The sequence below is a fragment of the Phalacrocorax carbo genome, chromosome 1 (genome assembly GCF_963921805.1).
Source record: "Phalacrocorax carbo chromosome 1, bPhaCar2.1, whole genome shotgun sequence".
NCBI classification, from domain to species: domain Eukaryota; kingdom Metazoa; phylum Chordata; class Aves; order Suliformes; family Phalacrocoracidae; genus Phalacrocorax; species Phalacrocorax carbo.
Window position 1 is genome coordinate 173301650 of NC_087513.1, and position 25213 is coordinate 173326862.

At 38.1% G+C, this 25213-nt stretch overlaps 1 protein-coding gene across 2 annotated transcripts in view; it reads right to left on the minus strand.

Annotated features, from left to right (window-relative positions):
* Positions 1-11497: 11497 nt before the first annotated feature.
* Positions 11498-25213, minus strand: part of PIBF1 (progesterone immunomodulatory binding factor 1) — a 130912-nt gene continuing 117196 nt past the window's right edge. Inside the window, exons 17-19 of one of the 2 annotated variants that reach the window (XM_064440748.1) lie at positions 20934-21113; positions 16220-18644; positions 11498-15963 (exon numbers count right to left, since the gene is read on the minus strand). In XM_064440748.1, the coding sequence (XP_064296818.1) occupies positions 18588-18644; positions 20934-21113 (237 nt within the window). In that variant the 3' untranslated portion in view covers positions 11498-15963; positions 16220-18587. Of the gene's footprint in view, positions 15964-16219; positions 18645-20933; positions 21114-25213 lie in introns of those variants that run through there. The other variant, XM_064440749.1, reaches the window with a different exon arrangement.

The window sequence follows — 25213 nt, forward strand, 5'->3', positions numbered from 1 at the left end:
CCTTCACATAGCCCTAGTTTAGGGTTACGCTTCAAACTATGTTTTCTGAACACCCTTTATGTACCCTACTTCCACCCAGTTAGGCTTTGAACTACGTTTTTGACCCTCTGAAATGATGTTTGGTATAAACTGCTCCGTAGCAGCTTTAAAAACACAAAACTAGTAATACTGCACTATGCTGCCCAGAACTTAATTCGGCTGTAGTTCTCCTAGGTCAGGCACAATGCAGGGCTAGGCGGCATCTGATGCAGCGCGTATACCTGTAACTTTCAGACATTTATGTAAATTGTATGGTTGTAGTAACTGAAATGTTTCTGAGACTTGCATACTTTAATTATATGTTTTACCTCCGTCTGATCAAATGAATGATAAACAGATAATTTCAAAATTGTTTTTTTTGTTTTGCTTTGTTTTATATATGTACATTTACAAAGGGCCTGCCCTGGCAAACGCTTTGGCAGGTTAATGAGAACGCTATCGCTGAGCAAGGCTCTGTGTATACTTAAACATTTTCAGAAGCAGCTCTGAATGTGTTTTAATTTTTTTTAAAAAGGGTATAATTAGGTCTGAACTGCAGGTAAACAAATCCAATCCCATCGCCATGTTTTTGTGCTAATGGTGGGCCCGCTCCTACAGTCTTTTGTCAAGCAACAGTCAATGGAAGATTACTAAAGAGTGTATAATTTTTAAAAGGCATTTTTTTAAATTCTAGAATTTCTACTGTCACTAATAATTAAACGAGCAAGTCAGATCGACTCTTGTTCCTGCTCAGGTTCGCTGCTTATCTGACCTACACGGTGCTGCACTGTTCAGCTTCTAGGTAGCCTAAATAAATGCTTAGGTTCAGACAAAAGATTATTTGCTAACCTGTTTTAAGAATTTTCATTGTTATTAAATTTTATGCTTCCTTGAACAAATATTTTTTATTTACCAATTTCAAGTCAGTAATAACCTGCCAACTAGCATCATCTCCTAAATGGAATTGAAACGAGTTTGTTCAGAATAAATAATCAGAAAAAAAAAATACAAGTTTACAGTTATAAGCATTTTGGAATGTTTCTGTTTCTTCACTGATTTCGCAGAGAAGTGAGTTTACACAGACAAATCTGCAGCAGAAAACTGAGTAAGCTCTTTTAAACCCGGTACGGTTCTGTTTGTGTGAGACAGACAGACATTCGGCAGAAGTGTTCAGGAGTTACGGTAAGCCGTCGTTCCTCTGCCACACCGTTCCCCGAGTATCTTATGAAAATGACAACTCCAGGTCTTAAGTTACTGTCCCGCAGAGCAAAAAGGAGAAATAAAAGGTTGAGTGGTAAGCACCTAGAGCTGGGTATGCGAAGGACACCTTGCAGCGTCTTTGGTCACTGGTCAGAGAGGTGCAACGCTCTGCGCCCGAAAGAGCGTTACCAGCTTCAGTGAAAAGGGGTTAAACTTTCTGAAACTATGTAAATGCTGCAGGTTCTGAGCGGGCAAGGATCCAGGCTTTCTGAATGAATGTAGACTCAATTACTTTGAACTCTCTTGTTCTGTGCATTCCTCTTCGCTTAGTAGTGCTATACCCATTAGGGGAGACAGGAGAAAACAAGAACAAATGTCAAGTCCCAGGCCGTCGGGAGCTTGGCAGCAGTGGAGCACAGCACTGCCTTCTGGGAGAGGGGATGGGAGCAAAAGAGTTCAGGATGGGTGGGAGGGGGGACGGGATGGATGGAGACAGGCTCCCTGCTTTCCTAACTCACCCGCTCCTCTTAGGGAAGTACTTGTGTTCCCCTCTCCTGGTGGGGAGGAGAAGGGCCGGAGCTGATGGGGACCTGCACGTGCATTGGTGGGAGGGGTAGGGAAGGAAAGACGTGGACAAGGTGTTTCATAATGGTGAGGTGAGGGAAACCTGAGGACCACAGCTGAACTGAGCCAGATTTGAAGCCATAGGAAGATGTCCGATAATAATTTCAGGAGCTTTTAGCGCATTCAGTGGCCGGTTCCAAGGCAGCAAATACCCACCACATTTTTTCATGTAAACTTACTAGAGAAGTGGAAATAAATTTTCTCCTTGCAAAATTGGTAGCTGTCTGTACTTTGGGGCACCCATTAGATTCCACCTCCCCAAGGGAAGAAACGGTTTCTCTTTTTACTTTTGACTTTCAAAAGAGAGCCAGTACAATCCTTTTATCTCAAGAAAGTAATTTGTCTTCTCTTCCTATCCTAACTTTCCACTGAAAACAGGATTGCACTAGCCATGAGGTACCATCTTAACTCATGACAGGCTTTGCAAATGCCACTCGCGCTACATAATACACCACCACCACAACGAGGAATGTAGCAGGGTGACTTTCTGTTAAAGTGAACGTGGAAAATCATGAAACGATAGCCTATTGCTGTGTACCTTTATCTGTTGCCGTTTCAGGATTAGCTTACAGAGGTGTTCCCTTTACTTACACAAAGGCAAACCTGGAAGCCCGGTTCCCATTTTTCATTTCACTTCACCAAAAATCCTGTGATAGACCCTATGGAGAAAAGGATACTCTCCCTGAAATAACAAATGGCAGTCCCTAACTGATTCGGCCCTGCGTTTTGAGTAAAAACACACTTCATCTTGACTTCTTTCCCCTCCAAACGTTTCAAGAGGGATCCAGTTCCACCTTTTAGCTCTGGCATGCAAAGTCATAGTGTCAGGAAAATACCTCTAGTTCCCCTTGGACAAGGCTTTGTTGTGAAGCATGTACAGAAAGTGAGTTTTCGCTCTGCCAACCCCCCCCGTATACACTAGGACAGTTGTGTAAAAACTTCCCAGTGAAGTCCCTCAGGAAAAGCAGTGAAGAGCGTACCTTCCTGAACCAGCTTGGCATTTCTCGTCACTGGAACTGAATTAGCGCATCATGTCAGGTAGAAACCTCCTCAACAGAGTGACTCTAGCATCCAAGAACTGGATTTGACAGTTTTTTAGAAAAAAACATAAAGATATAAAAATAGCGAAACAACCAATTCCTCTGTTCCTCAGGCCGAGGGAGAGTCACCATTGCAAAGCTCCGTGCAGACTTTATAAAATGAGTGGTGTGCGCAAGCTTCTCTTTTGCACAGTTAAAAATGAGGCAAAACTTTTAAAGCCGTGTTTGAAGTTTGCTAAGATTACTAAAAGCGCCCAGATGCAGTTGTACATGTGGTTTGTTTTTATCCTTTAGCTAAACATATTTTTCTTCCATTGTAAGATGAGTAAGTTAGAATAGCAGTGAAGGTTTGTGACAACTAAATGAAGGTATGTAAACTTACCCACAAATAACCTTTGAAAAAAATTTTTGTAGCAACAGGTAAAGATCCTACCGTGTCTGCATTTTCTGTGTTTTGACCTGAGTCAGTCTGCACTGTATAAAGCCTAATTACAGATTAATTATAGAAATCTGCCTATGCAGAGATCTGTTCAAGTATTTTCCCTCAAGTTTAACTCGAGCATGTGTGTATACACTTGCATGCATCAGTCTGATTTGCTATTTATCAAGGCCAGTGCTGACTTGGCGGAACAGATGCTTCAAGATGGAAACTTCAACTGCTCATTACTTGAATTCTTGGATTAAGAATCATCAACCTGTCTGGAGGAAACAAGACATCTTACTCAGTAGCCGAACCCAATCTTTACTCGGATTTTAAGGACTCTTTAGAACTTTAGGTAACAGCCCCGTATTTCTCAGTTCCGAGTACATTTCAAATATTTTCAGCCCACCTGAGAAGAGCATGTACAGAAAAATCTTTTATTGTTTCCAGTCCCATTTTTTGACCCCTATAGGTTTAATGTATATGTGAACTGGAGGCTTTTATTACAACAGGCCTTTTTGAGAACAACAGGTCACTGACTCAGCTTTAAGAGACGAGTGTTTCCTGTATTTTCATCCGTTGTCACACAGCCGCTCAGCTCTGACATGTTGCACAGGAGGACCAGGAACTCCAGCAGCATGCTCCTTAAGCATGTCATTTAATTATTTATGTACTATTAGCGCAGATGGAAATCTGTACACGGGGTAGTGACGTAAGATTAATTAAAATGCGTACTTAGAAAATAACATTCAGGATTTTTGGAAAGGTGGTTTGCCTGTCACTTGGCAGTTTGGTGGGAGCCACCACCTCTCTTTTCTTCCGCCTCTTGGGTGCAACACGGAGGCTATGCGCTTCATAAAAGCAAATGCTGTTGGCAACATTTGTTAGCAATGGGTGATCCTACGCTGATGTTTAACTGCTTGAATGTATGAGACGAACCCACATTCTTCACTACTAAAGAAAGCATTTTTTTGGCTCCAGAGTGTTTATGCTGAAAATCTGTTAACAAATGCTAAGTGTAAAACTGCCATACTTGCATGTTTTGGCTGAAATCTCCTGATTAGAGAAATAACGTTAGAGTGATTTGGGTTTTGTGGAATAGTGGTCTGCCAGCTGGGAGAAGGAGCCTTTACTCGGATGTGTAGAGGGGATGGCCTTTACTCGGAAGGCTCGGATGTGGCAGAGGGGATGGCCTGGCTGGACAAGGTAGGAGGGCATTAAAGCAATGACATGCTACTTGTTTAACGATCTCTAGGAGCATAATGAGGTAGGGAAGCAAATACTCATTTGGAACTAAATCCTGATGTTGAGTGCAGAAATAATTAAGGGATGCGGTCAGAAAAAATTCCTTCACCTCTTACGCTGCGTTCTTACAAGCAGGGGAAGAAAGGGTAAGCTCCTTAATCAACTGCCTATGATGTGCGGAAGGAAGAACCCGGGGACTTTAGAGCACAGTATCTGCAGGGCTCAGTGTGCTGCTTACTGCGATACTGGGAGCACTGCAGAGACCCTGACAGACCACTCTGGCTATCCAGAGAAGCTAATGACCCTCTATGGCTATGTTCCCTGTGGTACCTCAACTGCCTATTCAGAGCAAGGGTAGGAACCTAAATTTCTGTGTGTCATGTAGCTATACCCTTAGTGGTGAGGCAGGAGAGCTCATGCTATTGGCGCTAACATCTTCACAATTTTTAAAATTAAGCAGTAGTCTGCGCTCAAAATCACATCCCAAAATGATTATTTAATCGTAATGTCTGTAATCAGCAGAAACAAAACGATACCGAACTCGTGATTTAAAAAGGCTAATTTGACAAAGCTGAAATAAATAGTAGGTTTAAGTAGCGACCAGTGAATAATTAGGTAAAGCCTGAGTCAGGTGAGTACACTCCTCAAAGTCTACCATCCCACAGAAGCTAGTCAAAACAAAACACCCCTTCCTCGAAAGAACAATCTCTTTCCTTCTGCCTCTTTAGAGGGCATTTTGTAAAGCAGTTATAATTATAGATACTCAACAGCTGGGAAAAGAACTAGTAACGGGCAGTGATTATGGAAAGATAATATGGAGGAAGAAAGATACCTAAGAAGTCAATGACCCACATTGAAAAGAACATCTAAAAAAAGTCTGTGAAATGTATTAACAACTCTAACAACTGCCTGTTTTTACATAAAAGATGTGGAACTGTTGATAAGCAAGGAGAAAAAACATGCTAACTATCCCTGTGCTGTATCTGGGAAAAGAGGAGGTAATGTATTTGTATGATAATGACAATATATTTTCCATTTCAACAGTAGTTCAAGAGCATATTAAGGCAGCTACTATTAACCATCTTAGATGAGTATGTCTGGATAACTTCACACCATGAATTTTTAAAAGAGCTGGTCAGTAAGCTTTCAGGATTAATATTCAGTAATTGTTGGAATATTAGACATGTTCCAGAAGACTGTTAAGAAAGCTAGAGTTATAACCAATACTTAAAAGAAAATATAAATTAAATGATGCAGGTAATTATAAAATTGCATTGTGACATTAATTTGAGCAGCTTAATGTTAATAGTCAATGTGGGGATTTATTAAAATAGAAAGATAATATAATTTATGCCACTCAGTATATGCTGATGAAAAATAAGACCTTGTTGAACTACCTTTGAATAAAGTTGGTCCCGAAAGATAACAGAGTTTATGCAGAACACATTTTTGTACAGTATATCACTTGGTTCAGCTCAGTATTTTTGACTAAAATTCCTAATTGGCAAGTCTCAACTTTTTTTCAGATGGAACATTGCCGGGTTAGTGTATAAGGTCGTATGGGGATTGGGTTTTAACAATAAGCTATTTACCTTTTTAAAGACAACATAATAATTGATCAATTTTACTGAGAAGATTAAGCGTGGGGAGAAATAAATAATGAAAGCAGGAAGTCTGCTTACTGAAACAACAAAGCCCTAGATTCCATGGTACATTGGATGCTTCTAAACTATACATCTTCCAATATAGATATGAAGACATGAAAAGGTTCTGGGCTTAATAATGGCTAGTTAGCTCAAGATGATTCTGCAGGTGGCAAGAAGGATGTAAATTGTAAATGCCTAAATGGGTGAACCTCACGTAGGGCTGTTATACTGTAACTGGCACCAGTGAGGGCATTCTGCTGCAATGCTCAATCTTTGTCAGTATCCACCGTCCAAGAGGGGGTGAAATCCACTCTCTCACATTTAGCTGTTGAACCTGCACCCACTTGTAGTGTCTACTGAAATAGTCCGTGTATAGCCAATGGAGAGGGGTAGGCCTCCAGACAGAGGCGAACACTACTTCCCTCTGAAGGCCTTAATTCTGTATTGACCATGCAGTAAATGGAGGTGGTCATTTCAGGAATGCAGTTTTCAGTCTTTCCTACTTATGCCCCCCCCCCCCCTTTTTTTTTTTCATTAAAAATAAAAAGGCTTGCATAATGAATTTAAACTGATTTCCAATAAGCCTGCTTTTCTTAGGTACCTCTTGAGGAGTCAAGCTCATGGACTGATAGCTGTTTGGAAGGACCTTTTCTGTACACACTTACAACCTCTGCCTAAACAGAGGAAAAACTGTGAGAATGGATTCTCTGAGCTATCAGATAAAGAACTACCAAAGCTGGGGGTTGAATGGCTGGAGTTAAACCTAGACAATTTCAATCTTTATCAGTCTCCCAAAGTGAGGTTGCTTGAGTATCATTGACTGTGTTCCGATGGATCTTTTTTGTTAGTATTTGAGAATCAGTCTGGAGCAGCTTCTAGAGCACTAATGGCATGTGCACCATAGCGCAGGAATTCCCAGTTTAAGTAAACTGGTAGTGTGGTTTTGTTGCTTCATTTTTGCTGTTGCGCTCCCCAATTCCATGATCTGTTCAGATGAGTCACCCCAACTCAAAGGAGCGCAAAGAATTGGGTAGTATCTTCTGTCTAAACAGTATGCCCCTAGGGAGAAAAAAAAACCAAAAACCAGTAGGAAGGAACCAGCCCTTCTGCTACCAGAAACGGCTGCAGCAGTAGTGAAAGGAGGACTTTCAGTCAGTCAGAGGATATTAAAATTACAACAGGGTTCTCTCTTGCTTAATGATAAGGGTAATAGCTCAGATGACCATTATATTTTTCAACATATCCTGGTAGCTTGCTTGACATTTTTTGAAGGAAAAAAAAAAAAAAGAGGAAGTTTAGGAATGAGCAAGTAATTTCAAAAGATGTCAATAACAAGTACTGATTTTCCATGCATCTGCCTCAAGACTAAGTGAGGTTTGACCTCCACTGATGACACATTAAACATCTTTTAATAGTGAGCTGAGTAACTGGATGTCACTTGCCAGGAAGGATAACAGCAAAGTAGGGATTACAAAAGCCTATCTCAGGCTGCTGTAGAGGGGTGAGTCAGGAGTTTGAAAGGTGCTTCCCATGAAAGCTTCTGAAAGTGTACTTGATTTTTCACCCCAGTCACACCATAGAAGAATATAATTTTGTGTTGAGAATGTTTAAAATCCTAATCTTAGTCAAAACTCCAGAAGTTAGAGAATGTATTTGGACTTACCAGTGAAGCTAAGAACTCACCAGAACATCTGCTGCATTTAGTGTCTATCACGAGGTCTTAGCTGACTAATAAGAAAGATGAATGAACCAAACACTACCAACCTCAGAGACCAGTCCTCCACTACGAGAAACCTAATCAGCCTTGATAAAATGTGGCTGCCCGCGAGTCCTATCTCTTGTTCACTTGAGGGCTTACAGAGTTGGTGACAACATTCATCTTGCTGGATGGGGAGATTTCTGTATTTCTAATAGTGTACTGTAATGAGAAGGCACATCTGCACCCCTTTTTGTGGTTTCTATTTGCCTCATGGTGAACTCCCATCAAGGAAGCAACTGCCTCCACACAGTTTGTCTAGTTTCGCTTACTTAGGTAAGGCATAGTCAGAAAATGACCAATACGGCAACACAGGAACAATCTAGAAATAAGATGATAGGGGAAAGATGACAGTGGATATTGGTGATAAGTGTCTATTTACAACAGGGCTTTAGAACTGACATGTAACTATCCAAATGCATGTGCACAGAAACATCCCTCTTCTCAAATAAGTTACACAAGATGTCTGTAAAAAAAAAAAAGGCAAATCAAACGTTACAGAAAGCGAAATGTGTACTGACATAGGACAGTATTACAGATCTCACCTTAGTTTAGCTAACTATATTATTCCCGTGAGCTGAAGACGCATTCAATGTCAGTCTTTTAGAATGTTTTTCATTTCAGTTCTCAGACATATATTAAGTAGTAGATTAGATTATGTTACATAATATACAACATAGTTAAACAGTTAATTAAACAATGTTGGGTTTTTTCTTCATTATTTTCTGCCTTTCTCAAAATATTTAGAGCCTGATCAATAGAAGTAAATAATTTCTCAGTGAGAAAAACATGAAACACTTCGGTTAACATATTGGCACTTGCAGCTTCAAGTGTTACTCACATTATTTTCTACAAATCATGGTGGAAAAAATAGCAACAGATTATTCAGCAAAATACTCATACCAGCTTTTTCTACACTTATTTTTAGGATATTAATTTATTGAGGTTATTAAGGATATTATTTTCTGAAAAGAGAGATTTAAACTGTAATCATCTGTTAAAACCAGCTTAGCTAGTTTCCACTTATAATATACTAGTCATTTTTTAAAAGTTCACTTTTTCATAATTTGTTTTTGGAAATAATTTTTGAAATATTAAAAAGGAAAGTAAGTAAAAAGAAATGTTTACTTTCAGAACAAGAGACCAGATTAAAAAATCTTTCTCCACTGTAATGATAATGTTGGGTTTTTTTTTTACTAGAGCAGCTCTAGATAAAAATATTTATGGATTAGAATATTCATATTTGACCTATAAGTATTCTTGTTGCTGGATGACTTAATGAAAGCTTGGTCTATATCTATTGTGCATGCCTATGGTACGTAAAACTGCAGTTCATGAATGTATAAGCCCATTTCAAGTGTGTTTACCTGACCGGTTCATAACATGCTTAGTTAAGCTATGGAGCCTGCTTACGCATGAACTCGTAACTGATGTGGCAAGCTGGATGAGGCAAGACTTTAACATAAGTCTTAATCCCTGTGCTGCTTGAAAGATATAAATAAGATAAAGGCGAAGAAAAGTTGATTCAATCTTTTAACAAAACAAGTCTTCTTCCTCTCTAGATTGCATATTGATAACTCTGTAGAGTAACAAAATACAAAACTTTTTTTAGTGACTATCAAGTCTTGCTTCTGTGTAATTAAAGAGAAAGGCCTAATGATTCATAAATCTGGCACACATTATTGGGTACAAATTGCCATAAGGTACTACATAACTGCATGTAACCTGTGGGGCAAAAAAAAAAAAAAGTATATTTTATTGCACCAGAGAAACAAACTAATATTAAAACATGTATTTTGGCAGGACCAGGATAAAAAGAGTCACGTCGTGTTCTACATGTTTTAAAGTGTTTTACCATGCAGTACTACAGTTTTCCAAATTTTAAGTTTTGTTTTCAGATATGACTTCACTGAAAAGGGAAAGAAGTAAAAGTGGAAGGGACAAAGAGGATGTTTACTCTTTCCCTTTTGCTTCATGTTAGCATTGCTAGATTATGTGAATAAAGCAGGTTGCAATTGCACAGTCTTTTATCAATACCGCATCTGCATCCATCCCTGCTATTTTAAATCTTACTTTAAAACAATTATTTGAACATAATGAAATTCACCTATGAGATAACTATTTATCACAGTAGGTTAGACCAGCTTGGTCCACTGTGTTCTATCAGCAGAAGCATTTTGCAATGATCCATTGCAGCACTTCCAACCCAGGTGACGTTATTTATAGTATGAAGCAGTGGCAATAAGCTTTCCTGGCATCTAATTGAAGAAGAACAAAAAAGGCCTTATGTTCTTTATCCCAAGGACATTGTGGTACCAGTAAACTAGTCTCATGTCAGTGTTTCTTTCAAAAATATCACACTGAAGAGAGAGTGTGATGCAATGCCTGCTTCGCTCTACTCTGAACGCAGGAGTGAAAACAGTGCTCACGGGAAGCGAAGTAATAGCCAAATAGCCAAAGAAGTTGCTTGTTCACACTGAATTATGCAACTTAAGGAAGAGGCATATATTAAATTCAGTACCCTGTTAGTACTTAGGAGCTTTATATAGTCCGTAGGAGGTGCTTCAAGCTAATAGACTGGAAGCTCTGAATTTTATCTTGGCCGTTTCTTTCCAAAGCTGAAGGTCACTCCTTTCTTCAGAAATGCTCCCATCCTTATATTGCCCAAAGCTAACATCTGTGAACACACAACAGGGGTGATCAATTGAATCCTATCCATCACCTGAGGAAAACAGTAACATCCTCAGTTTCCTATGGAAGCAGTATAATGACTATAGGGCACTGTGAAGCCAATAGCCTTGCCAGTTCTGTTCAGACTGGGTTCCAGTTTCTGGTCCAATAAATACATGTACGGGTTCTCCCTTGTTCTTATTACCAAACCCACCAATTGGTATTTCATACAGAGCGAAGCGCTGTTAGTTCTGACATCTCTCTCTGTAGCAGTAGGACTTGGTGTTGTCACGACTAGGACAAGTCTAGGTGGTCACTGAGAATGCTGGCGTATCTGTACTTTTGGTACCTCCATGGCTGAGTGGCACCAAAGCAGAGGTTTAAGAACCTTACGGTTACATCTTTGTGTTTTCAGAAATTAGATAGAAGTGATAAGAATAACACAGAAAAACTCTTAAAGAATAACAAAAAAACATAGCAGAGAAGGTGGGTCAGGCACTCCTGTTTCCAGAAACATCCAGTGAATCTAAAAGTTTGCCTATTAAAGATACTGTAGATTTTTATGAAAACTAGGGCTGTCATTCAAATCAGTAAATGTCGTCCTGTCCACTGTGGGCCCATGGGGTGTTTACACCTTTCTGTCATGAATACGACAATTCTTGGAGACAGGACAGTAGATCAGACAAGCCCATGAGGATGATGCAGTACAGTCACCTTTACATTTTTAAATAAAACTGATTTCAAGAGACTTTATTGGCATTTCATTCATAACCAAAAGCATCTTAAAAATGGATGTTCACAGAGAAATATTTTGCTTTGAGTTAAAAATAAATAAACCCAAATAATTTACCTTACATTTATGTTAAAAATATATATTGTATTTATATATAATATTTTGGTTTACAACTAGAAAAGAATAGTAGTGAATTATCAAAGATTCTTGATGCTACTGCAGCTGGAAACATAAGAACTTTACGTACGTTGTTTCTTTGTAATTTCACCGAGTTTAACGGATTGAAAGTACTCTGTACTTGTTTTTAAGTCATTCAGCTATTTCAGAATTACTATCATGGTGTAAAACTATTTGACAAAGGTTTCAGCCTGTACAGATTTGAAATGGCACGTCAGAATGAAAAACCGCTAGATTTCATAGGATTGGGTATTTGGTTTGCATTGACAACAGCTCTAATCAGCTCACTTAGGTTTCCCTAAGGGAGGTTTCAGGCAGTCTCCATTGTGTAGGAGGGCACCCTAGCTGTGCACTGAGATTAGCCGGCAGAGATTTTAGGGGGTTGGGAAAGAAAGGTAAGCTCCCTCCCGCTGTTGGTAAACACTGTTATTGTTCTCCGTTCCCTGCTGAATGGAACAAATGCAATTCTGCAAAGTTAATTACTGCAGTAATGAGAGAAATGACACAAAATGACAAGGAATGCGCTAATTCAGTAAGACTCAAGTCATTGACATATTAGTCCCTTTATTGCTCATTGGTACCTTCAGGCACGTACTCCTTTACTCAAAAACACTGAGTGGATTTTGGGGACTTAGTATTTAAGTAATAAATTCATAAAATGAAGATTAATGTGTAAAAAGTGGTGCCTAATGATTTTTTAGGAGTTGTCTGGTCAGTACCCGAGTCCTGAACACAGAAGATCTCTGATGAAGCATCTGAAAAAAAGGACTTAGCCATCCTTGCAGGACTTGCAGCATGTTTCCTTTCCAATGTCCACGAATGAAGGCTCACTAGAATTTTATTTATGTGCTAAAATAATTGAACCCCCAAGAAGGAAAAGGCAGCAAGCGAATAGACTGCACCAAATTATTGTATTTTTTCCTTGCTTACACTTCCCACAGTATCGCAGAGGAGATGAGTGATACTAATTTTTGTGTGAACATCTTACACAGAGCTCTACATGACAACTTGTGAATCTCTGTTTATATGGCTCCACCGGCACTGGGAGCTGCGTGCTTGGAAACCACAGGCCTGTGAAACATAGTGACAGGCGTCCTGTATGTGTGGTACTGTACCAGTGATGGGGAGCACAAGGAAGTTTAGGCACAGAAATGACCCTCTCTCAAGGTCTCAGGGAGAATTTGGTAGGAATATTTCCAACATTCTTTTAGAAGGGGCCACTAACAATCCCCTTTAAAATCCACATATAAAATCCAGATGACAACTCCCTTGTAAAAGTCAAGTGCTACATTGCCAGGCTCTACCTTATAATAATGCAGAAAGAAACAAATTTTTCTAAAGAACTGAATAAGAAAGCAAAAGAGAAAGTCCTGCATGCTGCAATATGTATCTCTAAAATCACGATAAAAAGGGGCACTGGGAATTGCTAACAATTTCAGCTGCAACACTGAGTAATCTAAGTAATCCTTCTTCTATTTAACCAAAAGGAAAAATGAAAAGACTTTCATTGAAATACAGTCATAAATTCCATCCATAAGACTTTTCCTGCAATTAAGTTACATTTACTGATCCACTACTCCTTAAAAGAAGCATTAACACAAAGACTTCAATTATTCATGGTCAAACAAAGTTGATTCTATTGCTTCAATCAAAGCGGCATTCTCTTTTACAGTGGTTATTTCTGTAGTATCTTCAAAAAGGGCACACAGTCTATGAAAACATGTAAGTTTCTGAGTAAAAGCTATTTCCATGATCAATCCCAACGTCTTGCATTTAATACTTCTGCCATTTCCTGCTTTTGTGGGGATGAAATTTGCTGGGTTTTTCTGTCCCCTTCATCCTTTGAAGGGTAAGCAGATTAAAATTCACCATTTTTTTTGAACCCAGTTCCAATGTCCTGAGAAAAAGGAGTCTCCCTCCCTCTCTCTCTCTCTCAAAAAAAAAAAAAAAAGAGAGAAAATAAAAATATAGGTATTTACTGTTACAGAAAACTTATCAGAGAGGAAAGAAACCCAGGGAACTCTGCAAAATTAACTCTGTGGAATGAAGTTGGTGGTTCTTGTGCTGTCAGCAGAGGGCTTAAAGAGCTGCAAAGGGTCTAACATCTGTGGAGCTGTACCTACTTCTCCAAATACTAAAAGCTTCTGCAATACTCGCCACTGACTCTTCCGTAATTCCCAACTGCTGTCCGTTTCCGCTAGCGATGCCGTCCCCCAAGAGTTACACCTTGTACTGCTGCTGACTGCTGCCCAGCTCCAGTCTAAAATACCCGAAGTGTAGCTGCCTTAATTAAGCTACGGAAGTATGCGTTTTAAAGGTCAAGAGTTCCAAATCAATCCTAGGAATTTAAGAAGGGGCTAATATTGTCCAAAGACACTAAGCAAAACCTGATATTCTAGAGACACTTGTTTCATTTCAAAAGCCAAGAAAGAATACAGATTCTCGATAGTCTTTGGTATAAGAAAATACCAGGGATACATTTCTTTGCCTCACTATAAAGTCTGGCATGTGTTCTGTTAAATGTAATGTTAACAGGGAGATAAATTCTTTCCTCACTAGACCTCCCTAATGAGAGCAACCCTGAAAGACAACAGGCTGTTACAGACTCAAACCCTTGTGTATAAATCTGTTTACATGTAAACGTGCAACAGACTGGCAGTCGATTGAGGCATATACCTAATAACATAAACGCTTCTTCAAAATGCAGTCATTTTTTTCTAGAAAGTCATGCTGTCTGAGTCATGTCTTCCAGAGACATGCAAGTTGATGAACGCACTCCAGGAGCAAGAGAATTCTACTGACCATCTTGCAGATGTCAGCCGTTTAGTGGAGTTAGTGCTCCTTTTTTGCTGGAACATTTGTGTCATGCAAAAGGATAACTGAAATGGACAATAACAGCTGACATGTAAGAGGTAGCAAATTGTGTCCCAGAGATACTGACAAATAATCAGACAACTAATATTTAAATTTACAGTTGTTCCTCTTTTACACGGTTTCATCGCTGTTTTGTAAAGGAAGTCTTGAAGGGGAGGAAGACTACAAATCCCAAAGACATATCATTCCTTTGCACAGAAAATATTTAGAAACTACAATGCCAGTGAAGCATGACCACAGGATTCAGCAACAAGCCTTAAAAGTTTAGCTCCTTATTAAAAAAAATAAAGCAATTTCATGGTTTCATTTTTTTCCCGCAACCAAGAGATTTCCTTCATGCTTTAGAGCTTCTTTGCTTCTAACAAGGGACAAAGGCGGGAAAGCAATTAACTGTTAAAAATCCTAAGCTGCTCTAAACCAACTGTCCTTCCTTCTTTCCTGTTCAGCCCATACACTTACGAAACTTATCACTTAAGTAACACCAACTTAATGTACAAGAAATGTAAGAGTGGATAGAGAATTTTCTCTTTGCTCCCTTTGGTTTGAAAAAGAGGAACTGAGGATGATTATGTTGGGTTGGGCACTTCAGTCACAAGTTGCTTACATGCATGACTACCCTTAGAAATTTCTCTTTACTTCATTATTTTTGACTCACACGAGGCCTACTTGAACGTGAAACTGCAAAGACCATTTCATGAAGAAGAATTCTGGAATATTGACAACTACATTTGTGGGAAATAACATCAGTAAAAATGCTGCACAGGTAATGCAACCGAACCTTTTCATTACTTAAAAGAGCAAAAAGGTTCATTAATTTTTGCTGTAGGGCATTTCACATTTGAACAGCTATATTTAAGTGACATTCTAACTTTCACATGAAAAGCTTAGAAAGTCTTCTTGCTAGATAATTAATTATAGCCTTGGAGTCTAGTGAGGAGACAGAGGAAAAATACAGTGTCTTCAACTGGAAAAAAATTACATACTGAGATTTACACAGGGACTATATGGATTACAAGAATTCACCAACAGCATTATGTATTATCAGTATATGCTAACAAATTACTTTTATTTTTGCAAATTTAAAGATGGATCTTGTTAGTAATTTTCTAAAAAACCCCTCTGCCAGAATATGTCACTTTGTCACCTGAAGAACCGTTTAAATGTCAATAAAACTTAAGTGCAAATCAGCCTAATTTCCTGTCAGTGTTCCTAGAAAATCAGGCTGCCTGGAGGACACAGAAATTTACAACACACAACTCATTCTGGAAGCATCAAAATGTTCTTGTGTATTGCATTGCCATGGAAGAATTAAACATTTTGTGCCTTTTGGATGGTAAGAAATAACTTAATGTAATTATTTTGTGTTAGTATATTTAGAAATATTACCACAGAGTAATTTAGGTTAGGCAGGAATTCTGAAAATCAGTCAACTAGTCCATCTTAAAGTCAGGTCCAACTATACCAGGTTGCTCAGGACTTTGCCCAGTTGAGTTCTGAATGTCTCCAAGGATGAAGGCTCCACCACCTCTCTGGGCAACCTGTTCCAGTATTTGACCACTCTCACAGTGTAGGGGAATAGACAGGGATCGGCGACCGGAAGATTACGGGATGTGACGGAAAGATAGACTCCTCCCCATAGGAGTGGCAGGAACAGGAAGCGCAAGAGCTATATAAGCATGTGACGCAGCTAAATAAACGGACATTTTGTATCCATCATATTGATGTCTGTGCATCACTGTCCCCAGGGTGGGTAGAGCCCTGTGTCCCGGAGGTATGCGGCCCAAGATAAGTTCTCCTGTAGAAGCGTACAGCTACATCACAGTAAAAACATTTTTCATAATAGCTGAGTTTTCTAGCCTCTCCGTTGTGTGTCCAATGCCTCTTACTCTATCGCTGTGCACCTCTGAGAGGAGCCTGGCTCTGTTGTCTCTATACCATCCCATTAGGTAGTTGGAGACTGCAACAAGTTCTCCCTGAGCCCTGTATTCTTAAGGCTGAATAAGTCCAGTTCTTTCAGCTTCCCCTTCTACACCAAGTGCTCCAGCCCCTGATCATCTCGGTGAATCTCTGCTGGACTCACTTCAGCATGACAGTGTCTGTCTTGAACAAGCCCAGAACTGGATTCAACACTCTCACATGCACCAAACAGAAAGGAAGGGTCACTCCCCTCCATCTGCTGGCTATCCTGTTGCGAATACCACCCAGGACATGGCTGGCACATTGCTGACTTGTGTCCAGTTTGTTGTCCATTAGGACCTTGAGGTCTGTTTCTGTGAAGCTGCATTCCAGCCAGGACTGGCATATGGGGTTATTTCATCCTAGATGTGCAACCGCAGTTGCTTTTGTTGAACTTCACAAGGTTCTTGTTGACCCGATTTCCAACCTGTTGAAGTCCCTCCGAGATCCTGCCCTCCAGTGTATAGACTACACCCCCAAATCTGGTATTGCCTATGAACTTGCCAAGGGATGCTACTATTTGCCAGCTGCTGGTTGGACTTTGCATTGCTGATCACATTTCCTTGAGCTTGGTGTGTCACCTAATCTTCCACCCATTTTATAGTCCACACCTCACCAATTTGTCTATAAGGGTACTCTAGGAGAACAAATTGTAAATACTTAAGATTCCAACTAGTATCTTGCCTAAAATAGCTTGCAGTCCCTCTAGATAATACCATTCATTAATTATTGGTGATAGCAGACAAACAGGATACTCTGGGAAGTTAAACTACGGACTGTGAATCATATAAAATATCTATTACAAACTACAAAATTAGTATCTGCATATGGGAGCTGTTTCACATGAAGGACATGCTAATGATTCTATTCACATAAAAATACAAGTTAGATAAAACCCTAGACTTCAGGAAACCAAAGTTTATTCAGGAATGTCTGTACAGATAGGTTTGTGAGCCCAGTGAACACCAGTTAGTCTAATAAAACATATTAGCTCTGTCTACACACTTGGCCTCCCTTACTCACAGAATGATAATTTTAATCCTGTGATGTGCAACTGCTAGTGTTTTGACCTCACTCTCTCAGAATTATAAAAAAAATCAATAAAGACAATGAGGCTTATCTGGAGCAGAGGAAATCTTGTTGTGCTTTAAAGTGCTGTTTGGAAAATGAAGAAAAGTGTATCTAGGAATCATAAGCTGGATATAGCTCAGTATTACACAGTAAATAATTATTGTTCATGTCCAGGTAGTAACAATGAATCAGTGGAAGAGATATTGTCAAGGAAAAAGGAGGTACAAAAAAGGAGCTTCCTCTTAAATGAAATCTGAGCAATGTTTTCAGTACACGGTCACTTAGACAATATCATCTATATTTATGTACATATAGAAACGTACCCTCTGCAGTCAAAAGTGCTTTATATTAGAGACCTTTTCTATAGTCTAAATAGATGGTGGAATGGAATAAATAAGTAGGCTGTGTTCGTGGAAGATGGGGCTTATTTTCGTACAATTAAATATGGCAAGTTACCCATTTCACCATTACATGCTACGGTACTCGCACATCATAGTTCTATTTTTATTGTTACACTGATGTAGCTATACCAGAGCAAGTGTATCTAGTCCATTAAGTATCAGAGCTGATAATTAAGATGCATTTTATTCCTTCTTTAGAATATTTTTAATGCCTTTTTGGTAGAACAAATTACATCAAATGACAAACCATACAAATCAAGGCTGATAAGAAATTAATTTTTTTCCACCTGATATGAATTTCCTTCATAGAAAGTACTATATAGTCTGATGCTAACTCATGTATATTTTAAAAATTTCTATGAGCCAGAATAGTTGCACAAAATGCGGCATGAAACACAGGGTCCAAGAAAAACAATATAAAAAAGCTGAAATATGCATTAATTTGAACGCTCTGAATAACACACCCTTTAACTGCTCAGATTATAAATGTGTACAATACGCTAGTGTTTATTTATCTTTTAAAATTCAAGTATGTTAGTAAAATCTTTGCATGCATTATTCTCACACATTTTATTCACACAACAGATCTAAAAATTATTTTATGAAGCATAAGGTCATTTGACAGGTATAAAAGAACAGTTCAGAAAAGGAACAGCTGTTTGCTTTTATGGTGAAAAGGGCATCATTATGGTGAAAATAACTTTCTTCAAAGAAAAGCTCCCCAAAGGATTATTTTGAATAATTTTGGAAAAATGCTATGGTGATGTTTTCTTCTGCAGTTTCTTGTACCATACAGGTGCCTCTTTATTTGTCTGTAAAATAAAGAATGCTTTAACTGTGAGACAGTAAAAGTCAGAAGAAAGACATGCAATCTACAGTAAAGTTTCTTTCCTTTCTGTGTAGTTCACAGTGATTTTTGAGTTCTTCGCTTAAATGCAAAGAAATTAAAAACAAGACTATCCGTTTAAGGTTATTATTACTACATATATGTATTAAAACCTCCCTATTTGTAGGTTATAAAAAGCAGATTATGCAGTAAGAAGTAAATGATTTGTTTTAAAATATCACAATGAAAACATGCATCAGCTGTGCCATAAATAGGTTTCATTTGAAATAGCATCATCTGACTTCCCCATTTAAGAAGGGGACGGAACTTTGAAAAGAGATCTGAGGTGTGTCGTAATTGACCAACACTTTAATGCAGAAATATAGTTCTTAAAGAGCTATAATTAAAAATAAAAGAATTCAGCAGTTTTCTGACAGTGTAGAAAGTATTTTAATTGCAGAGAATTATCTGTGAGCAACTTTGCCTTGCCTTCATAATCCTATGGGCTACTGCTACACAGTCAGGATGGCATGACATTCTTGTGGCAAATTCAGTGGTTGCTTCTATAGAGAAATAAAACTAAAGAAATGAAGGTGGAACAAGGTAAGGACTATTCTACTTTCAGGGTCAGGTATAATCTCTTGCATTAGTGAGTACTCTTTTGTCTGTTGTCCCTAAACTTGTCCCTTTCTAGTTCTGTTTCTGTCTGCCCTCTATTCGTTCTTTCCTCCAAGACTTAATAACTGTTCAATTTAAAAATTAACTTTATTCAGCTGGCCTTGTGGTGGGTGTTCTCATCATATTTTGATCTCCATCTTTCTCTCATTTTGAAGAGTTCAGTTACAAAAATAAATCTGCTCTATTTGTGCAAGCTTTTAAAATTCTAGAAATTGACCTAAATTGGCATGATTTTCACAGGACAACTAACTTCTTTTCCCATCTAAGAAGAAACCCTGCCATCTGCCCATTTCAGTTCCCTACTCCAATGTCTGAAAAGGCTAGTATTTTTCAAAGGGAAATTGGTCACAAGATCTAAACGTAAAAGCATTTTTTCTAGATCCCTACACCATTTCTATATCCCTAAGTAAGACAGGACAGATTAAACATTGAATCATCTACCTAAAACACAACCTAATTGTTAGCTCTCATTTTGGCTCTGTTTTGGATTACTGAATAGCTCTGTCAAAGACAAAGTTTGGGCAATATGATTTAGCACTACCGAAAGGACTCTGGATGAGATAACACTGGGTATGCCTGTGTTTAGTTTCATAATGCTATCCTAGCAAATGTTGAACCCATAAAATCCGTGATATCCTCACATCATGTCTAAGAGATGCAACCATTTCCTACATTTTGTATTATAAAAAGAGTATCCGATGTGCTGCAATGCAAACCTCATATTGTTTAAGACACTGAATTTTAAAGTCTCCACCAGGAAATAAAAAAAAAAAAAGAAAAAAATTACATAGATGCATTTTTGGACCAAAATAGCAAAAGCACATATGCTATGCAGTGTGGGTACAACCAGTCTACCCTAGAGAAAGGTAGCCTCAAGAAGTGTAAATAATATTCATGATTTGTTTTGCGATTCAGCATCGCAACTTGGCTCTTGTAAATTTATCAGTTCAGACACAGTCATAGTCAGAAACTTCTAAACCATTTTCATGAAGCTTTCAAATACTATAGGCACTAAATCTGAAGCAGGCCACTTGAAGTATTTAAATCCAAGCATTTAGTTTCTAAAGGAATAAAACAGGGTTTTATAATATCAGGTATCCTTAGTAATAGAAGTGATATCAATTCTGGGTATGTATTTTTATAAATATTTAGATATATATATGCACACACATTAATATAATTATATACATGAATATAAGTATACAGAAGTACACCTATTTCCTCACTCCTGTTCCTCAATATATATATACACACACAAACACACTCAACTCATGCATGAGCAGGGTAGATTTAAAATTGTATAGAGAGTCTCTGGCTCTTAAAATTTTGCTAACCACTCTTCATTCAGTGATATTATAATGGCAATTAAAAAAAAAAATCTAGCTTGCTGTAAACTTACGATGTCGAAGATACCAAATAGCTAAACAACATCATAAACTGTACCTTATCTCCTCAGCATTGACCATTCCAAATAGAGAGCTGCAAGTGTTCAGCAGAATTAATTATACATATCCTTGAAGCATGAACCCACATTTTTCTTTTTAAAAAGTGAATTATCAGAGAAGTTTATGGCACTTACTCTTACCATAGTACTTACAAATAACGTTGGCTTTGGTGTAAATATATTTTCTTCTTCATGTTCTGGCAGCAGTTTTAGTGAAGGGTTTGATTTGTTTTTTGCAGTCACACTTTTCACATCAATGTGAGACTGAGGCAAACTTTGTTCATAGCGTTTACCATGTAGAGTAATTAGAATCTGTTTCATTGTGGCTAGTTCCTATAAAACCACAAAAGAACAATGCTAAGTTATTCAGTAAAATTACATTTGAACCTATTAAATATTTATTTGTTAGTAATAAATTTATATTTACCAAACTAAATGTGTAAGTAGATCAGTAAACCTAACAAGCATGAACATATACTTGCCATAATGAATAACTTTACTAATTGGACACTAGTAAAAGCAAGAAAATAAAAAAGGCACATAGGATTTATACGAATCAAATTTTGTATTGTTTAAAGGCTGTAAAAGAGAACATTTACTGTGTAATAAGGAACCCACTATTTCTATTAACTTAAGCTTCAATTTAAAAGAATTCTTTTGAATTTGTTTTGTCAGGCCGAGGGAGTTTACATATCTAATTTGAATGACTGTGACAAATTGTACTTTCGAGCACTAGGTCTTGCACAGAAGTATGACAAATACTTTACTAGAAATATATTATGTGTCTTTATATCCAGATCTGAAAAAAAAACCCCAATGAAAAACCTTAAGAGGTCCTACAGCAAAAGTGGGATCGGAGCGGAATAGAAATTTTGCGAAAAATGGAAGTTCCAACACGGGAAAAAAAACCCAAGAGCATATAGAAATGCAGGCTTTTTTTGATGTTCTGATGATTTGCTTTCTAAACAATTTGGAATAATTAAAAAAGTAACCTTTTCTTACTACCTAGCTGAACAAAACAGATTATTCAAAATGTACAGTAGAGGAAGAAAGGGAAAACCCACTATTTTGTTACTTTAACTGGTCATGCTCTTTTGTCACCTTGCATCACCTAGTGCCTAACATTTGCTCCCCCTACATGTACTGGGTGTAATTAATATAAAACAAGTTACAGAATTTAAAGCATTATTTATTATTTATTGTACTATTATTATTTAGAGCATCCATTATTGCAGAACTAGAACAGCAAGGTCAATAGAAAAGCCTTTCAAAGTAAATTTTAAGACAATTTTACATTTTTTAAACAATGTTTTTGCTTGCTTTTTACAAATGCTGTTGTCTTCAATAAGCAATAGTGTTAATGTATTAGCGTTCTATATAATTAACATTCTATTTTATCTCTCAGCCAGAGCAGGGTAACTCGTATTTATAGCTGAATGACAAACATTTGTTATAGCTTACCTATTTCTTAATACTTGCCAGAAAACTACATTGATGCACATTCTATTTCAATTACATTATTAGTAACGAGTTAAAAAAAACCCCTCAGCCTTTTAAAACATTCCTGCCGTATACCTTCTCTCTGTCCACTGCTGCCTTTAATACAAGGTACAAAGTCAAAAGAACCATGTGGTTGCCTTTAAATTAACCCACACTAACTCAAGTTATATGAATGGGTGTTACACTCCACAGACCAGCTTTATCAAGTGTACAAATTGTTCTTGTATCTCAGTCATTTAATATTAACTATTTGCATAATTCAGCCATGTGTGGTGGCATGTTCAAACAGCATGACTGCAGAGCAGCTGTTTAAAAGGACTGCATAGCTGATGCCAACATGTTTTTCAAAGTTGTGAACTCTGCAAAGATGTTGCCAAAGCGACACATAGACAGAATTTCTTGATGAAAATAACTCAAGCAAGTATACAGCAAATAAATACACCATCACAGGAGATTAAATTTTCCCTAAACAATGTTTTGACATTAACAAGTGCTGTTCCTATACTTAAACTGCGTTATTCTGTGGACCAAATAGTTGCATGTTTGAACAAGGCAAAACCCAAAAACTGTCACGCAGATTTATTTCAGAAACAAGAGTTGAAACCTGTATATGTAGGGTCAAATTCTCTTGTGTCAAGATCCACTCGGCAGCCTGAGGTCTTCTCTACTTCACAGAATCTGTCCTGTACTTGACAGCCCTGTCTGTTTTCAGACTTGGAATAGGCTCTGGAGAGTCAGCTCTCACATGAGCTTCCCCTGTGAAAGGAGAATTCTCTAATGTGTAGCTATGGGAAGGAATGACAGGGAGTGGGGACGACAAATTAGCCCACAACGAATAAATTATTTTAGCATCACAGCCAAATTTATCATGAGAATTCAGCTAACGTTGCCTTATTATTTGCTCTAAAAACCTTCCACATTTAGTGAGAAAGACCTTAACAAACTTGGCAAAACAGCACAGGAAAGACTGAATCCAATAGAATCATTGGTATGTGTACTGCTAAACAAGAAAAGAAAATTGGCCCAACACATTTGCAAGAGGTTTACTGTTTCAACCAAGTAAATACTGAAAACAAAGTTCTGTCTTGAACTGCATTAATTTTACCCATGCTCATCTCTTTAGACTTCTCTTACCTTCACTTTTAAATTTTAAACAAAGAGTCATTAGCAGTACCTGCTACTGTTAGCGTACTACTGTGATTCAATATTTTCCAGTCCTAAAAACTGGCAAGTTGGTCTAGAAAGCTAGCAAGGAAAAAGAAGCTCTGGAGATTGTGCTTAGCAGAAATATGTGAACTTGTTCCAGTGTGAATGTGACCTTGAGAAAAAAGGGGAAAGTAGGTATACAGTTCAAAATGGATGGGAAGAATCTTTTGTGCAGAAAGACATGTATTAGTTTCAGGATAAGCTACATAAAGGAAGATGTGAAGAGAAACAGATGGTTAAAATTTTTATAAATTTCTACCATGTAAAGTCCATAGTCCTATGTCCAGGCAGAACTGTGCAAATTGCTTACTTACAGTATTCACTTCAGTTACTCAGTGCACTGTAGAAACAGTGTTGCTAAAGCTCTGCATGTCCCAATTTCTCTGTGGAGGTATTTGGTCCTTGCCACGCTGGCTCCTGGACGAATAAGCAAGCCATGCTATGCAGGCTGTGTGTCACTGTTGAGGCTTCCAGGTCCAAGAGCTTTGGACAGCCAGACAGCAATCCTCCTTGGGAGGACTATGAGTACTGACGCCTCTGAGTGGATTCACCCAGTTCCTCTCTGTGCTGGCTTTACAGCTTTGGTCTCACTGTCCCGAACTTTAGGAACACAAGCACTCGCTCCCCGCTTACACAATATTCTGTGGGGATGTGGCAGTGCAGATACATGGAAAACAATGCAGTAAGAAAAGGTGGGTTAAAATGAAACAAGGAAAAAAATTAAAGTGTGCAGCTGCTGGCACAAACCCACTGTTTATGGACAGTAAGCATCACCCATCAAACAAGTATCAGGGCTATACTCTATTATTAAATACTTTGAAAGTCTGTCCACAGAAACCCGATAAATTTTTGTTAATGATGCTAATCTGCTCTGCCTACCAGCACAAATGACAAAAAAACAAAGTAATGAGCTGTGTGACACATTAAGTAGGATTTAACTCAAGCTTATAACACCTAAATTTATGTGTCTAAACTTAAGTATCTACAGATGAGCCAGGAATCTAGTTTTCCATTACAGACAGTGTGGCTTGGAAAGTAATTCAGCTCATTCAGAAGTAGACACCTATCGGTGTGTTGGCTAAATTGTGTTATAACAACACTACCCCTATTGACTAGGCTGCTATTGACTATAAAGCAGGGTAAGATGCTTACCTCACCGCAGACACCTCCATTTAGATACCTAAATTTAGTTGTCATAAGCTGAATCCATTTCTCACCTCGCTCTCCTTATCATTTACTTTTCTCAGCCTTCGACTTCACCTAAAACGACTTTCATCCTGAAGAGCCAATGTGCAATCATAATTCCCCTTGCACACATATCTGAAGTATCGAATTGCTGTTATAAAGAACTGCAGTTTTAGAACGGGCATTCACACCACAGATTGTCTATTCGTGTAAGTTTTCCTAAACGTATGTAGGTTCGTACTTTAGAACAATCTACCATCCTGTATTCCACTTACTCATGCACATTAATTCACATTTAATAAAGATTACTTGAACTATAAAAGAATCATTGAAACTTTTGCATACATAACCAGAAAGTAGCTGGAATTCAAAATAAGTGATTAGAATGAAAGGCCTGAGAACAATGGGAGCAATGTAGCAGGAGGTGAGGTATGGTAACACGTACTGCATTGTAAATAGCATCAGAAGAACTTACTTGCTTATTTAAATTTATTTTTGCTACTGTGATGCCCAACAACCTTAGTTATAAATAGCAAAAGCAA